This window comes from Aplidium turbinatum, chromosome 12 (assembly GCF_918807975.1).
Source record: "Aplidium turbinatum chromosome 12, kaAplTurb1.1, whole genome shotgun sequence".
Taxonomy (NCBI): Eukaryota; Metazoa; Chordata; class Ascidiacea; order Aplousobranchia; family Polyclinidae; genus Aplidium; species Aplidium turbinatum.
Window position 1 is genome coordinate 3,432,252 of NC_137483.1, and position 16,650 is coordinate 3,448,901.

The following is a 16,650-nucleotide window of genomic DNA, read 5'->3' on the forward strand; positions in this document are numbered from 1 at the left end:
AATAAGTATAATAATATTGTTTAGTATAATACACGATTAGAAAGCAAGTTCGCTAACAACATTAATGAACAATTCTAATTTATACCTGTTTATAGCAAGACTGCTTCTCTAGAACCAATGTTCTCCATTTCTAACTCAAAATCGATAAAAGTGATTTAGAATTGTAACCAACACACAGCAAAAACGAAGTTTTTTAGAAAGTGATTAAATTCATCTATAATAAGAAAGAAAAACAATTAAATCGATCTGAACTTGTCAACGGTATTGGGAAACAGTTATCACATAATCCTGCAACATATCAATAATTTTCAAATAAGCTACATGGATGTTAATATGCTTTTACTCAAAAGTATACGAGCTCTTTTGATTAGCGGGCAGATAGGCCTAAGTATTTACATGATAACAATCAAAAACACTATTATTTCTACACGGCTTCAAATAGTCCACATAAAAAACAGCATTAAAATGAGTAAGATATGTATGGAATATTTGGATATTGGAAGAAGCAAATTAGCTGTTGTTGTAATTTTGACAGAAATAGCTCTTCAGAAATAAAATTAACTCCTTTATCTTATAAATAAGATGAACGCGTCATCTAACAGGTGTTACTATGTAACAGATTATACTTATAGAAAAGTTTGCAAAACCTTTCTTTTAGCATTTTATCAAACGGAAATAATTGACTAATTTCTATTCAAACAGTTGTTTATATGCACTGCACCAATGTTGAACAACTGCTACGCAAATGTAGATTATGCTAACAAAAGCTGGAATGCTTTGAAAGGTCAACAAAATACTTGAACACAGCTTTCATACAGATACAAACTGTTAATCTCTCTTTTTTTTAAACTTTAAAGTGTTTGCATTTTGAATAACGTTGTTTGAATCAAACTTCATGATTTTGAGCTTCAGGAATCCTTGTTGCGTATCCATGCTCATCTTGGTCAACATCAACATCCTGTAAAATTGACACAGTCACGAAATAAAGTAACGACTCACAATGACGTTAAAATTCGACAACACAGCTTTTGTAGGTGAATCACTGTTGCAACAAAGAATTGACCAAATGTTTCATGGAGTAGTTTAGGAGCAGCTTCTCCTTTAAAGCAAATAAATGTCCCAAAACTTCGATCACTATGAATACTGGTCAATTGATTTTATTACATTTCTGGAAACAAATTACCCAAATAAACTCAACACAAATCTTTAAAAAATTGAGTGTCAGCAACAACCAATTATACCGTGTTTCCTTGAGGCTCTATTATTAGATATCCATGGTCATCTAAATACAAAAAGAACATTACATTTGCACGAAATAACCTTAATTACTAACTATGAACTTAACATACCATCAATCGAGAATGGAGTACATTTTTTGTGTATTCTTGCACCATCGATCTTGGATGTGCTTTGGTTGATTAAAAAATTAATTTATAGCCAACTGAAAGTATTTTTCACTATATTGTACAGCTACGTCGCATTTATGCATAAACTTTGAAACAAAAATTTTTCACTATAGAAATCATGAAACAAAATATGTTGTAGAATACCACATACCTAAAAAAACAACAATTAACTTTTACCTTCTAACTTTGATTTTACATTAAGATGATTTTGTCCGGTGCGTTCCTCTTTCTAGAACACAATTGCATCCAAAAGGTTGAACAACTAATGACTAAAAACTCCATTTCAAGTGTCTTATAGTTCTGCAGTTTTTTAGTTGTCTAATACTTAAGGAAATGTTGTAGTTACCCATGTAACGTTAGCCTATATGTTTATCACAGTGATTTGCAACAATAGGTTTCATAACAACGATTTTCATTGTAACCTTATTTAGACAAGTGTTATTATGCAATTTTTCAATATTTTGTACAGTAGTACTATCCAGAAGCGCTGACAAGAATATTTTATAGGTACTTTTGTGCCAGGGCACAATATTATTGTAGAGGTCTAAAAACAAAGAAAAAAACACAAGGTGTCCTATGAAGTTGTTTAATCAAAAAGTCTCTTTGTAAAGGAATTCTGGTTTCTCATCTCTATCGTCTTAAAATCTCGTCTCGATGGCCATAATAATGATAGGCCTACCTTTAACACTCGTTACGTTGGTAGAGAGTTTTAGACATTTAATAGATCAACAAATAACGAGCAGACTACTTTAATAATTTGAAATAGTAACTCACATCGCTGACAATCACTTGTTGATAACAATGTTCCGCGGTCCTTTCTTGTGGCTTAATTTCTTCATAACCATGTTCGCCTAGAAGACATATTTACACATGATCCTATACATTGATTGTTTGACAAGTGTTGTGAAGATCATAGTTCATATTACAAAAGTTTGTAGGCTATATAAGGCGTTTATATAATATGTTTTATTGTTTACCAGTTGTAGTAGGGTACTGTAGATATGATAAAAACCGAAATCAAGTTTCATAAAGCAATAATGAACTTGTCATCACGTGATCTGCTACTTTCGATTGTTTCGAATAGTAAGAATTCCAAATTATGAATAGCAGGTTATTAAGTAAGTCTGGTTGGTATCATCTTTCACAAACAACGCATAGAAATCATGATCATAATACTATAGCCTACTGTGCTTATAGTATTATGCAAGTACATCAGTTTATGTTCTCTAGTGATATTTTACTCCGATTGACTTTTTACTTTTATAGAAACAGATCACTCAAACTAACGAAACACAAATATTTAAACCAAAGATTTTTGGTAACCACCAATTTTATAGTATTCGTGAGATAATAACGAAAAAAGCGTTACATTTGCAAGAATTGACATCAGTAAATATCTATGAACTTATAAGACAGTCAATCTAGAATGGAATAAATTTTTTGTTTACTTTTGCACCATTGGCCTAACATGTGCTTTTGTTGATTAAAAAACAAATGATTTCTATAAAGTTACCGTGTAACCATGATACTGTACTTACAGTAATAGCAAGTAAATAAGCCTATATTTTCCTGTGATACTTTTATTTCAATGTGAAATCCTAAAAATCGAAGCTGTTGTTACTAATTTGGTCTACAGTGGTGATTATTTGTGCTCAGAACCAGGCGATCTTGATCATCGTATACCAATGTGAGTGCAGCCAGTCACAAACTACACAACCCAACAAGATTTTGGCACAAAAAGTTGAGAGTTATTTTAAAGTATTTCAAAATTCTTGGTTCTGAAAATGTAGTTAGTTTTTTTCGAATTGGCTCTCGTTTGTGAGATATTAAAAAATGAAAGCATTTTGTGAAATCGTTAACCAAAAGGTTTTAATCATTTTCATTACTGTTTATTATTATGATGTCATAATTGCGTTTGTCTAGACTAGACTCTAGTTCAATTGGTTACTATTGTAGGAAAATTAAAACGCATGCAAGGCTTGAAGTGGATTGTGATTGATGAAATAGAGGCATGCATATTCGATGAAAATTGTTGTGAATCAGTAGCCTACATCACAAGAAAAATATCCTGATAATCAAATGTTTATGAATGCAGCTTTGTATTGATAAGATCGACCTACAAAAATCAACTAAATCATCTATTTTAAACTACTTTATCCACGTATCCTTTAAATTTACATCGCATGCAGGTTTTATACTTCTTTGGTTTTGCCGCTGTTATCTTTTTTGGTTTAATTCCCGTAAACTGTTGGTAACTATATCATTGCTGTTGTTTTCCGACAAGGAAAAATAAATTGAAATCGAAACTTTTCAACAAGTACTTTTATTATTATTCCGAAGTCCGACCCGTGATACGTTTTTGTATGGCCCGCTATTTTTGTTGCACAATGTGTTATTTTTGGCCCGCAGACAAGAAAAGTTGGAATCATTGTAGCGTCATAATTGCAAAATTAGCCATTATTACCCGGAGAGAATAACACTGGCCAACAAAAAAACTTTTTTCGAGTGCCGAAGATATTTTAACGGTTTCTAGGCGATTTTTGGCCACTGAATCCGAAAATAACATCGGTTTCTTTGAATTGGCTCTAATTTTTGAGATATTTTATGGTTTTGCTCTAAAGTTAAAAAGTGGGTCATTTCATATCAAAACAGCCAATATGAAGATATCTTGTGTATTAAGGCGATGTGAAAATCAAAAAATTTTAAAAAATCAAAAATCGAATTATCACACAGGGTGACTATTGCTATGTAGAGTATTTTTGTAAAATTTCACGCAAAAATATTCAGTAACCTTAAACATGTAGTCGATTTTGTTTTTGACATTTGTTGCCAGCACAGAGTTGCCAGGTACAATTTTTTTGAAGAAAAAACTTTGTTTTTCTTTTTTAAATTGTAAAAATTTCCAACTTTAACAACCACAACAACAATTACATATGATGCGACTGCTAGTTGCCCTTTTAGGTAAAGTCTGGCGGTGTACGGTAAGATATTAAACAATCACCTGGCAACCCTATTTTTGCTTGGTCAGCAAAAACTGATGATATTAAAGCCTTTTTCACTTCCATGGCAAGAGTAGGAATGCACTGTGCATAAGATGACACTTTGGTTTTGTTGTAGTAATATGTATTACATAATCACACAACGCACTGCATTAATATTCGATTGTTTTCGCCGATTTACATTTGTTTTTTGACAGATATAGTAACTGCAACTCTCCAATGGTAGCTTACACATCAACCAACTAACTTTATATGTGCTTGTAAAACGTGCACAAACGAATGAAGAATAAAGACAATGAACAAGAAACAGTGGTGAATATCAAAATATTATACTGCAGCCAATGAAAGAAAGTCAGATTTCGTGTCTGCTTTCGGCAAGACCCTACGCGAAGCAATTCTCGCCCGAATGAAACCATCCCGTCGTTGATGGCCAGCAATACTTCCACAGTCGTTAGTGACTTCCCAAATGAGACGCTGCACAGCCTGAGTATGGGCAGGAAAATGAGGGTATTCAAACTTTGTGTATCAAACCCTTTAGTTCATCCATGGTCAAGTGTGAAGTAAGGATAGACTCAGTAAGCGTGGCATGGTCCCAATCAAAGAGAACAGTGAGCTGGCATCCAAATTTAATTTTGGTTGGGTAAAAGTGCGGACAGAAACATCACAAGAGTTACTGCCTTTGCAAATATTTTCTAACATGTTCACAGAAAAAGATCGCAGAGCAGGATCATCACTGAATACCGGGGCATTGTCACATTCAGATGTACCAAGTGCAGCTGGTTCGTAAGGAGAGTCAATTTCTTCATCAATTGCTGCAGAAAGCTGCTGTTTTTTCCAGTTCTCTTCCTCTATCACTTGTGACTTCTTTGCTGCAAGGAAATCATCTCCTCGCTGTTGTTTGAGGCTCTTGAAAAACAAGTTTTTTGTGTGATTGATAAATGTAAAGAACACAAAATAATCCATGTAAATCAGTTCAGTTTGTTTTTATTTCTGACTGTCACAACGAAAAACAATATATGATATGCCAAACATAACAATTAATACTCTTTCGGACAAATGGCAGTAAAAATCAGTGATAGTCAAGAAAAATCTTCTCGCCATAGCACGACTAGCTTTAGTGAAAGCACAAGCCTGCCTTTACAGACATAGAAATCAGAACATCTGAATCACTTTCCCACGAGGAAATGCTTTAGGAAATCGAAAAATCCTTAAACCACCTACTATCTAGAGTTGGTTGAACTACATCTGCAATGGTGAAGTGGGGTTGTAGAATTGGCAGTAACCCATTCTCCTTCTCATATGGCTGCATTCAACAAATATAACAACAGACCAACCCCAGTACACAACATGGGACATGTCTATGCATGACCCTGTTATCAAAGAATATACTTATAAAAGCCTTACATTTCATAGAAAATTACTAGACAAAAAAGTTTGAAAAGATACCGTATGTAAGAACTTACCTTTTTGTTAACTTTCTTTTGAAGCGTTTTCGTTGTCCTTTTGTCAAGAGGCCCAATTTGGTATAACGGTGCTTCTACTCTACTATAACGTTGCGAGAGGAGAAACCTCAATTGTTTTAGGAATGCGGTCTTCATTTGAAAAGAGAATAGTTAGCTTTTTTCCAGCTTCCTGAAAAATTAATTCCTTATGAGTGCTCTGTCTCTGTAAACGTGCAATTAATTATTTCAACACATTAAGGTTTTGAAAAGTGTCTTCTAGTTGGTTATTGTAGCCTACGTGTACTGTTCATTCATGCAAGCTATATGTTAGTATTTTTAACAACTACCCTTCATCCATACGAAGATATACGAGTTGGTCTATGTTTTACGTCACTACCAAGCTTAATTAAAACCAGTCAGAGAAAAACTTGCAGTAATAAAGTACTTGAGTATCACCTTTAACAAAGTACAGAATGCAAGAACATATCGTAGTGTTGGTAAATCAGCAGTGGGAAGCTCCTTGGAGGGTCCAATGACAGAAGAGCTTTCCATGCTTCTTACTCTCTTTTTAAAACTTTTAGGCATGATTTAACAGTTAACAATGCTACCCACAACAAGGTCAGCTTTATGAACTAAAGATAATATGTGAAGAGATTAATGCATTTTTTGAAGAAAAAAAACATAGCCCACTTACAGTACGGTACACAGAACTAAGAATTTAAGTGCTGAAAACTTAGTTGTCTGAGCCTTCCGTAATACTATGAACTTTATTAGTGTCATTCTCAAAGCTACATATAAAAAATATAGAACCACAAACAGCAACTTCACCTGAATAAGCAGTTCTTATTCCAGAAGACCTGATAATTACAGACACTCCCTCTTAGGCCTACTTTACACAATTTGGAAAACCTAGCCTAAACTAACTTTGAACCGAAGCCTGAATGATTATTTAACAACCAAGCATAAAATCATAGCAAACATTTCGGCTGAACACAACTTCTTATCTGAATTTTGCAGCCTTATCTTCAATAATAATCAGCAATTCAGCATTTCAAGGTATAAATCTCTCAGCAGCAGACAGCAATCGCTTGCGCGCGCGTGTGTGCGGCACACAACGCGTTTTCCCTAACTAGCCATTCAGAGCGCGCTACCTGGATCACGTGGATTGATGCGTTGTGATAGTATTTTTTGTGAAATCACCTTGCAAGAATTAGAAAATACTAACCTTAAAACGCTTACATGTTTACGGATACTGGATTTTATTGCATAAAACTTCACAAAAATACTCTACACAACAGTAGTCACCCTGTGTGATAATTCGATTTTGTCCATTCAAATTTCACATCGCCTTATTGTGTATGGTACCTCTCAGATTTTGCTGAAAAGTTGTCATACTATGCCTTAGGCTACCAAACGCAAGAATCCTAAGTTTTAGATCAATATTACGGCTTTTCTATGGTGGCCATTTGAATTTCGGGCGCTACCCTTGTTTTTGACTTGGGGGGGGGGGGGTAGCGAATAGCAATTTCAGCCACTTTCAGAGCCTCATATAACTTCTATTGTAATTGTGGTAGAAGACTAAAAATTGCTGTGCTAGTTCATTATAAACTATACTACACAAATCAATAGTAAAAAACAACATTTCTTGATGCATAAGTGTTAGGTGGGTTATCAAAATCTTGTTTTTTTGGCCGGTGTAAGTGTTTTTTTTCAACTTTCAAATGCTTCTACCACTCAAATCATTCAAAATATTTCTCTAAAACCTACGGATTCAGTGCTTAAAAATACAAACTTAACCAAAAAGATTATGAAAATGTTCTGACACTACTTCCACTGTTTCTTAGTCAATAGATGATAGATAAGCTGAGTTGAGCTATGCATTTTGCATAATGCAGAATTATAGTGCAAACTGAAAACAATTTAATTTTTGAAAACTACTTGATCATTTTTTTACAATTTTATCTCCACTCTCATTGATTGGAGGTGGGTACTTTTTCATGGGTGTGTTCAGTTCAATTTATTGTTTTGCTGGCGATAAACAAACAAAAAGTACATACAAATTCAATATCTATCAGCACAACAGGATGGCAACGAAAGACCTGTAAAGACATCTGAGGTGAAAGCGTCATTTTGAAGATAAATTAACAGACAACAGTGTCAGCATTCCAACGTTTATGATCACTAAGCATAGTACCTACTTATTTTCACTGTTTTCATGATAAATCATTGTTGAATTTTCTCTGACCTACATTACAGACTTGCGATTATTTGCTAAAAATTACCAAAGTGTTACATTTTAAAGACATTGAATTTAAAGTGAAGCAGTTTAATTTATAAAGATTTAATTTTATGAAATGAAAGAATAAATGTATGTGTTTGTCTGGTATAAATTTCAGCATAACCATAAAATTCTCACGCGGTCATTTGATGCTCTAAACATAGGAGTAAAAATGGGCTATTTCTGCCTGATATGGTTTTCAGACCCCCATAAGATCTCTGTTAATGTCACCACAACTCCCAAATTCAAGTTGGAAGAAGAAAAGTTTCCAAATATTACAAATAATTAGGTATTAGTGAAATATTTTGATTGGTTTGGGTGGTGGAAGCATTTAAAAATTGAAAAAAAAACACTTATACGTGCCAAAAAACAAGATTTTGATGACCCACTTAACACCTATGCATTACGAGATGTTGTTTTTTACTATTGAATTGTGTATTATAGTTTATAATGAACTAGCACAGCAATTTTTAGTTTTCTACCACAATTACAATAAAAGTTATGAGGCTCTGAAAGTGGCTGAAATTGCTATTCGCTACCCCCCCCCCTCCCCCTCAAGTCAAAAACGAGGGTAGCGCCCGAAATTCAAATGGCCACCATGAAAAAGCCGTTCAAGATATTGATCTAAAACTTAGCATTCTTTCGTTTGGTAGCCTAAGGCATAGTATGACAACTTTTCAGCAGCATCTGAGAGGTAGGCTACCATATTAGGCTATATTTGCTGTTTTGATATGAAATACCCCACTTTTTGGAGCAAAACCATGAAATATCTCAAAAATTAGAGCCAATTCGTAAAAACTAAGGTCATTTTCGGATTCAGCGGCATCAAAATACCCCAAAACCGTTAAAACTTTCTTGGCACCAAAATGTGTGTTGACCAGTGTAATCATTATTGCTTCATAATTGCGAAAATAACCATCATTGCCTGAGAGAGAATGGTAATGACTGGTGCACACGAGCATTGTTCATTCGTTTTATTGCTACCATTTTTAACTACCGCTTTTGAGACTTTGCCTCAAATGTAAGGGACTTATTACTATTCATTTCTTTTTGCTTGAACCCTGATGAAGCTCCAGCTCAATCGCAGCAAGTTGAGCTTTTCTGCAAAGCCGACAACAACAACATGGTGCTTTTTACCAGCAGCTGGAATTTTTCAGAAATGCGAAAGTTTGCAAGGAAATCTTTAGCTTGTGCGATTCAACATATTTGTGTGAGCAGACGTTCTCGGTTATGAATTTAAACAAGATCCACTTGAGATCGAATCCAAGTGACTGTCAACTACGAGATATTCCATGCTTTTCTATCCCTAACCTCGAACCAGACCTCATCTGTTTACAGAAATCAAGACGTCAGTTTCATCCTTCACATTAACATAGCTGTGTTTTACAAAGTCCCTGCATGTGTTAATTTCTCACAAAAACGAAGATGACTTATACAGCCTAACATCATATCCCGTGTTGTATGAAAAGGGCATTAAATAATACAATATTGATATTTATATCTTTCTTTACGCAAAACGAGATGTCAGAGGCTATTGGCCCGCGAGCACTTCCGAGTTATCAAATCTGGCTGGCCGGAAAAAAGTTTGGACATCCCTGTTCTAATCCTTTGCTGATGTCCACTCTTTGCTGCAAGGTATTTTTCTGATCTATAGGCTAATAAAATATGCCTTTAGCATGTAGGATGCTGTCCTAAAAATTCAGATATATTTTACTGCAACTGTGACAAGTATATGACCAAGGAAATGCGCTTCAGTCTGAGTGATTTCATTAAAAGAGGTTACTAAGCTTATTACTTTGACATGAAGTTGGGAGTAAGATAAGTTCAGGGTTCCTGAGATTACTTCCAAATATGCCTGGGATTACTTCCTGTTTTGTCAACGTAATTAACAATAGGCTACTACATTAAATCTATAGGTATTCAAGGCAGCGAAAACAATAATTTTGTTGTTTCTCAAAAACTAGTCAATTCAAAAAATAAGTGTATTTTCTGAATTAGAGGCCTCAAAATATCTCCAAACAACTATCACATGCCTTACCTTAAAAAAATCGGTAGACTGTGTTATTTAATAGAATTGCCTATGTTTTTTAAGTGCTTTAGATAATTTTATCACTGTAAAATAAAACAAACTTTTACTGTTAATTTTGCTAAAAAATAAGTTTTTGTGAAAAGTGTCGATTTCGACACCAGCGTCCGTTGAAGGTATACTTTTTTTCAGTCGTTCTATAGTGTTAAAACAAATTGGTATACTGTGCTAATTAATGGAATTACCTGTGTTTTGTATCGGTGTCAGATACGGCGAAGATGTAGATCCCGGTTTAGGCTGTAAACAGTTTAGAAAATAGAACAGTTTTAAAAAATGACTGTTGAATGAAAGTTGGTTGTTGAGATTATAAGATTAGTCTTAATTATTTGTAAACTTTTATCAAACTATACAATAAATTGACTGGGAGCCAACGCATCCATGGTTGTGGGATACAAGTTCGGATTGAGTGAAATAGTTTATCACAGCACTTAATTGCACCAAAACTCCGAAGCCATCAAATTACCAAAGCTATATTGGAAGATTGGCCCAAATCAATCTGTCCATTTTCATCTAAAAAAAACAAAAAAATTTTTAGCTTCAGTAGTTAATAGGCTACGTATTCACGTTTTGTGGCTACTTAATCATGTTGTACCGCATGCTCACCTTTCACAACGTAACCAACTTTGTTTGATCCATTTTCTAAAACACATTAACGACTTAGACAAAACAGTCTCAATATCAGCGTATACGTTTTTAGTCATAAACGTAGTTAATTTCTAATATTTTAAATTATTCTAAAAAATTGTTTATCACTTGTGTGTAATTTGGAATGTGTACATTTCAGTATAGTTTCACAAATGTACAATAACAAACAAATGAGAAATAAATTATATACCTTTGTTTTTCGTTGGTTTTCGTTTGTAGCAGGCCACAGCAACAACAATCAAGACAATTATCAGCACGACAACTGCAACTGACAATGCAATTACAAGTGCATTGTCGGTTGAAACATTAGATGGATCTTTGACGATGACATCAAAGTTAAGGGTATGATTATAAGGGAAAATTGGGGATTGCAAGTACAAGGTATAAGTTCCGTTGTCGCTCATTGCCACCTAAATGTAATTTATTGCAAACTTGATTAACAACGTGTAAACTGAGAAATGAAAATGTCTATTATACCGTATTCGAACTGTGATAAAATCTTAGGCATAGCAACCATCTTAAAATTAAGGCTGCCCAAGTGTTAAGGAGGTGTCAAACATTTTGCAGGTGGAAACTAGCGGCTTATGATAGAAGGTCAGTAACAACTCTGTATTTTTTTACAATTTTCACAATTGCACAAACACAGCATCAAAATGTAAGTGATGAATACATTTTCCTTTAGACTTAGGTCCAATTAAATAAACCCAAGTTACTTATATGACTGGTTTTTGTTTGAATGAAATGCTGAACAACCTGCCTTTTTGATGGCACAAGCTGGATCAGTAAATTAATATACAAGATATTATGACCTTAAAATGAAAGTAAATGCTTTGTTTACTTACTGTACGTAACTTATAAAAATAGTATATTACTAGGATAAGACTATACAAACACATAACCGAGTGCATAGCCGAGTGGTGAGAGCTCTTGGACGGCAATCGAAAGGGCGCCGGTTCAACACCGCTCAAGAGCGTGCGGCTGTGTCTGGGGCAGGACACTTAAAGGCATGCCTGAAGGTGAACACGAAGATTGGCTTCCTTGCCTTCCCGTCCACTTAATCTACATTTTCAACCACCGTAAGCCTGGATACGACAAACAAAAAAAAACTATACACAAAATTAGTTAAGTTTAATGTACCTGATCACTCATAAAGCGAAACACTTGGAACGCTCCATCACTGAGTAAATTGCTATCTTCCCCTTGCACTTCTAAAAGTATTGATTATGTTGATTCCAGAAAGGAATATTATAATGATCCATATTATGTTATTACCGTGGGTTGTGTTGACTTTAACTCATTAACATATGCATCATTTTACTCAGCAATGCAAAGATCATAACGTCAGTGCATATTTATGTCGTGTTTCTCACTTCAAGTACAATCATCTTAAAATTTTGAACAATTTTTTAACAGGGACGTTTTTCTTATTCTTCCAGCAGGCTACATCTAGATTAGAAATTAAAATATCTTTTAGGATGCAGAACAATTTGCTACAAACTTGAGTTCACGATTAAACGACAAATCTGTCATTGACTTGAGTTTTTCACTGGAAATCAAACAAAACTTACAAACATGTTAAGCTCGAATCAAGTAAGATTGCCGTTTTTTTGTCACAGGCTGCTAGCTGCCAATCTGTGTTTTTAGATGGGCAAGAAGTGATGTTGAGGTCAAAATTAGTTTTCAAATATTACTAAACTTTTATTTTGCTTAACTTTAAAACTGACCACTGCTAGTTTACGCTTTTTTTCTAGATTTGTTTATTTACATTGCTTGAACAGGTTGTGTTTGGTGAAATGTTGCTGAGAGGAAGCCGCATTAAGTTATGACATCAGAATAAAAACAAACGTTGAACAAATCCTACCCGAATTGGTTTTCATTAGTGCGAAAAATTTTGCTTTGGGATTGGACATAAACACAACATCACAAGTTTCTCTTTGATTTAAATCCCACGAACAAGAAGTAGGTTCATCTTGAAAAGGTGGGTCTACATGATGGATTAACGAGTTAAGACGCAAATATTTTAAAGTTGTAATTTCGAAAAAACAATAATAATATTTTATTTTGCGCCTATTGCCGTAACAACAGTACACCCTGATCAAAAATACAACTCAGCAGACCAACATGAAGCAGCGAAAAGACATGTAGTCTTCGAGTAAGGTACTCTCATTTTGGCATGATATTAAGTGTCTTTTCCGAGACACAGCTGCGTGCTTTGGAGCGGTGTTGAACCCACGTCCCTTCAAATATCGAACAGATATTCTCACCACTCGGTCACGCAACCGAGAAAATACATAAGTTATATTTTTCTAACCACAAGTTTAATTCCAAAATGCAAAACGTTCTTTTACAATATTCTGAGCAAGTATAAAAACGTATTTAATTTTATAATAATATTTTTCAATATTTAAGTAGTGAAAGATTTAGTTGAACTTTCCATGTCCATCTTCATTGCTAGAAAGGGCAATAAACACAAATACCTTTATTAAATATAGAAATGTAAGAAGTTCCAATTGGGTAAGGTAGTTTTCTGCAGTCCAATTTCCAAAAAGTAAGATCTATGCAAAAATAAATCATCTTCTATACAAACGATACTTACAAATCACAGAAATATAGACAGTGTTGATGAATGTCCCAAATACATCATCTGTGTTGCAGATATAACTTCCACTGTCAAATGGACTCAATGAAGGAATGTTAAACGCCGCACTCGGATATATTGTCATGTTTGGGTGACTCCATGTGAAAGTGGTGTTCAGTTCAGTGGCATAACTAACACTGCAGATGAGTGCTAAGGCTTCTCCACGTCCAAAAATTAGAGTTTTGTTTTCAATCACATTATCCCCAAGGCTCAAAGTAACATTTCCTGTAATAAATGATAATACATCAAATCATAAAAATAATAATAATTCAAGTTAGTTAGCTGTTGGTTTGAAAAACTTTTAAAAACAAAATGCGGAATAAAAGTCTTGTAAAAGATGAGGTCATTGTATCAAGATTATACTAGTGAATTTAATAATCGTTTCTAGCACTAGTTGCAACGTTTATCCGATGAAAGTGAAATTAACAACAAACAGTTTGATTTAATGCTTCACTAACGTTTTGCTCACCATGACAATACGCATCCTCAGAGCGAATAACATACAAAATAAAGTTTACAAAGTTATATACTGCAGTGAGCTATGTAACTTTGTAAATATTATTTTGTATTATATTGGCTTGGAGGATACGTATTGTCAAGGTGCGCGAAACGTCAGTGAAGCAATAAATCAACCTGTTTGTTGTTAATTTACTTTCATCGCATGAACGTTGCAACTAGTACTAGAAACGATAATTGTCCTGATGAACACTTAAACTTTGCAGTATTAAATTAAATAATGACAGACAAGCAATAATAAATAATAACTGATGCAAACTGAGTTCATGGGCGTAATAAAGTGAATCTTGAAGAATTGATTGGTGGTGCAAAACTTCTAGATTGCCAGTAGAAGGTTGCTCAATGTTCATGGTAGCTTGAAGCTGCAGGTTTTCGTCTGAATCTCTTCAGAAGCAATTGCCAGAATAAATTAAGAAAATAGTATTTACTACTTTTAGGCTTATCTTATTCTGACGATAGCTCCGGAAGAGAGTCAGACGAATATTTGCAGCTTCAAGCTGCCATGAGCAACATTCTACTCGCAATCTTTAAAGTGAATCTATATGGAAATTTACAAATAAAATTTGTTTAAAGAACATCAAAACCATCAATTTTTTTTAGTCGTTGGAACTTTACTTATTTACATTTTGTACATAGCGGTGATCGTCTAGTCGAGCACCAAGCCAGAAAATTTCTCAAATTGTTTGTGGTGTAATGTGCTTGTTTGTCTATTAACAAATAAGTACACAACATACGCTGCAGAAATCCGGTCAATATTTAACTAAGAGGATTATGACAATATTAGTGGCTCCTAATTGAATGAAGTCATGCTGGTTTTTGCAGTGTAAGACAAAAATTGATTAAAGCACTTTGATAATGATATTGTTTAACTCACTCAAAGCTGGAATGATTGTGATGATCTTTGCAGCACTTCTATGTGATCCAACACTATTAACAGCCAAGCAAGACAACGAACCACCAACACTGAGAGGTTGACTTATGAAACATTCGTTATTAATATTGGTGATGTTTTCACATTCATCGGAGCAAATAGTAAATGCACATTGAGGCGTAGGATTGCTTTGACTTTTGCAATTCATTGAAAGATTTTCATCCGATCTCAACAAATATCCACTTTCAATATCAATCAAGAATTTTGACAATAGAACATTATTCACAACAACTTGGGAAATATCTGAAACCAAATTTAACGTGAGATAAAGCAGAGTGTAATGTTTTTGAAAAACAGGAGCAGTTTCCAAGGACTGATTGTATGTTATGCAATTTGTCCTCGCGGTAGTGTAGAAAATGTTCTTCTTTATTTTTTTCGTATGAGTTTTTGTGGCCGAGAGTCTATCTTTTTACATCAATCGTTGATGATGTGGTTTGCAATCTGTTTGACAGCACTGCAATTATAAGAAAAAAGAGAGGCCATTCTCTATTGGTGCATGGTTGAGCGGAAAAGCCAGACACTCGTTGAGGTTTGTTGACGACGGTTGAGGCGCACCCATGCTTGTCTCTTTAGCGACTAACCGATGGGAAATGATGTAAACTTTAATCGTCATCAAAAAAGTCTATGAATTGAATATTAGTAAAAATGTATCACTACAACTGCATCATGCAAACAGTCGTTCATTTACGAACAAGCTTGGGAACAATAGTAATAATAATCTTCTGGTTTATTGATATGTCGATCTAAGAGTAGGCTAGCTGCTAAGGGATTTTCGCGATTGGGATCTTGTTTCAATTTTTATCAGGTTTACGTTGTCATCACATTATTTCCCGACTTCTTCTCATTGCGTTGCGCAAGAAAGAACACAATCGGTACCGCTTTTAAAGTCTTTGGTTTGACCTGATCTTGAACCGATCTCAGATCTACAAGGACTAGAGCTGAAGGCGATCACCATTCCACTGAGAGATTCAGACTGACAATCGCGAATCACTGAGAGATTCAGACTTGTGAAATAGTCTATAATATCAATAGGTGTTCCACGTTGAAGGTTGTTTGACGTTGAAGGATTGTGATTGTATTACCGTTGTTTTTGCGTTGTTTCAACTTCATTTTCAATGATATGACATGCCTGCGTGAAGCAGGACATCTCATTCTGTAATCATCGTTCTACCACATACCAATGCAAATTGCATAAAGAAAAGCCACGTTTTTTCTGCTAGACTCAGTATTCCACTTATATGTGTTCTAATTATTTTGTCACATGCTTGTACTTTACACCTCATGTGATCTGCTTCCGGCGTGTTATTTACTTGTAATCATTCTTGCAGCACTTGTTGAGCTTGTAATTTTCAATCCGGAGTGACGTTACAGTTATAGTGCATAGTCAGATTTATCTTATAATTCTCATTTTAAAAACAATAAAAACTATTAATACTACAAAAAGTGCTCAATGCTAAGCAAAAAGCAAAGCAGAGCGAATTAAATCAAATATAGTTATTACTATCTGAATCCTTAACAGCCTGTTTCACCTTTAACGGATCATCAGAAGGGTTTGAAAAACATGCAAAAACAATAAATCAGTAATTCTTGAAGAGATATTAAATATTGTTACTGTAATTTAATTTGCAAAAAAAATTTTAAACGTGTAATTCCTGAAAAAATATTAAATATTATAACCATAATCCAATCTGCAAAAAAAAAATTTTTAA

The 16,650-nt window shown here is 34.3% G+C and overlaps 3 protein-coding genes across 3 annotated transcripts in view; all 3 read right to left on the minus strand.

The window, feature by feature from the left end:
• On the minus strand, window positions 1–11,187 carry LOC145781303 (uncharacterized). Its single transcript, XM_082593081.1, has 9 exons — window positions 11,162–11,187; window positions 11,114–11,118; window positions 10,815–10,850; window positions 10,675–10,721; window positions 10,397–10,448; window positions 2,181–2,257; window positions 1,584–1,635; window positions 1,242–1,282; window positions 1–958 (listed from the first exon to the last, which is right to left on the minus strand). The coding sequence occupies exons 1-9, from the start codon at window positions 11,185–11,187 to the stop codon at window positions 887–889; spliced, it is 408 nt and encodes a 135-aa protein (XP_082449207.1). The 3' UTR covers window positions 1–886.
• Window positions 4,484–6,130, minus strand: LOC145781347 (uncharacterized). The gene is made up of 2 exons (XM_082593129.1): window positions 5,869–6,130; window positions 4,484–5,311 (listed from the first exon to the last, which is right to left on the minus strand). The coding sequence occupies exons 1-2, from the start codon at window positions 6,001–6,003 to the stop codon at window positions 4,955–4,957; spliced, it is 492 nt and encodes a 163-aa protein (XP_082449255.1). The 5' UTR covers window positions 6,004–6,130; the 3' UTR covers window positions 4,484–4,954.
• The window catches only part of LOC145781304 (uncharacterized), an 18,524-nt gene continuing 12,977 nt past the window's right edge, over window positions 11,104–16,650 (minus strand). Inside the window, exons 6-8 of the mRNA XM_082593082.1 lie at window positions 14,885–15,184; window positions 13,453–13,719; window positions 11,104–11,266 (exon numbers count right to left, since the gene is read on the minus strand). Coding sequence (XP_082449208.1) covers window positions 11,205–11,266; window positions 13,453–13,719; window positions 14,885–15,184 — 629 coding nt within the window. The 3' untranslated portion in view covers window positions 11,104–11,204. The remainder of the gene's footprint in view (window positions 11,267–13,452; window positions 13,720–14,884; window positions 15,185–16,650) is intronic.

Bases quoted from the DNA above. Each gene is read 5' to 3' on its own strand.
- LOC145781347 (XM_082593129.1), bottom strand. From the start codon at position 6,003: ATGAAGACCGCATTCCTAAAACAATTGAGGTTTCTCCTCTCGCAACGT. The intron at 5,312-5,868 runs GTAAGTTCTTAC...TTGTTTTTCAAG, and splicing joins AAAAGAAAGTTAACAAAAAG to AGCCTCAAACAACAGCGAGG.
- LOC145781303 (XM_082593081.1), bottom strand. From the start codon at position 11,187: ATGTCATCGTCAAAGATCCATCTAAT. The intron at 10,722-10,814 runs GTGAGCATGCGG...TGTTTTTTTTAG, and splicing joins AGTTGGTTACGTTGTGAAAG to ATGAAAATGGACAGATTGAT. The intron at 2,258-10,396 runs GTAATTCCATTA...TATGTCTTCTAG, and splicing joins GACACCGATACAAAACACAG to GCGAACATGGTTATGAAGAA.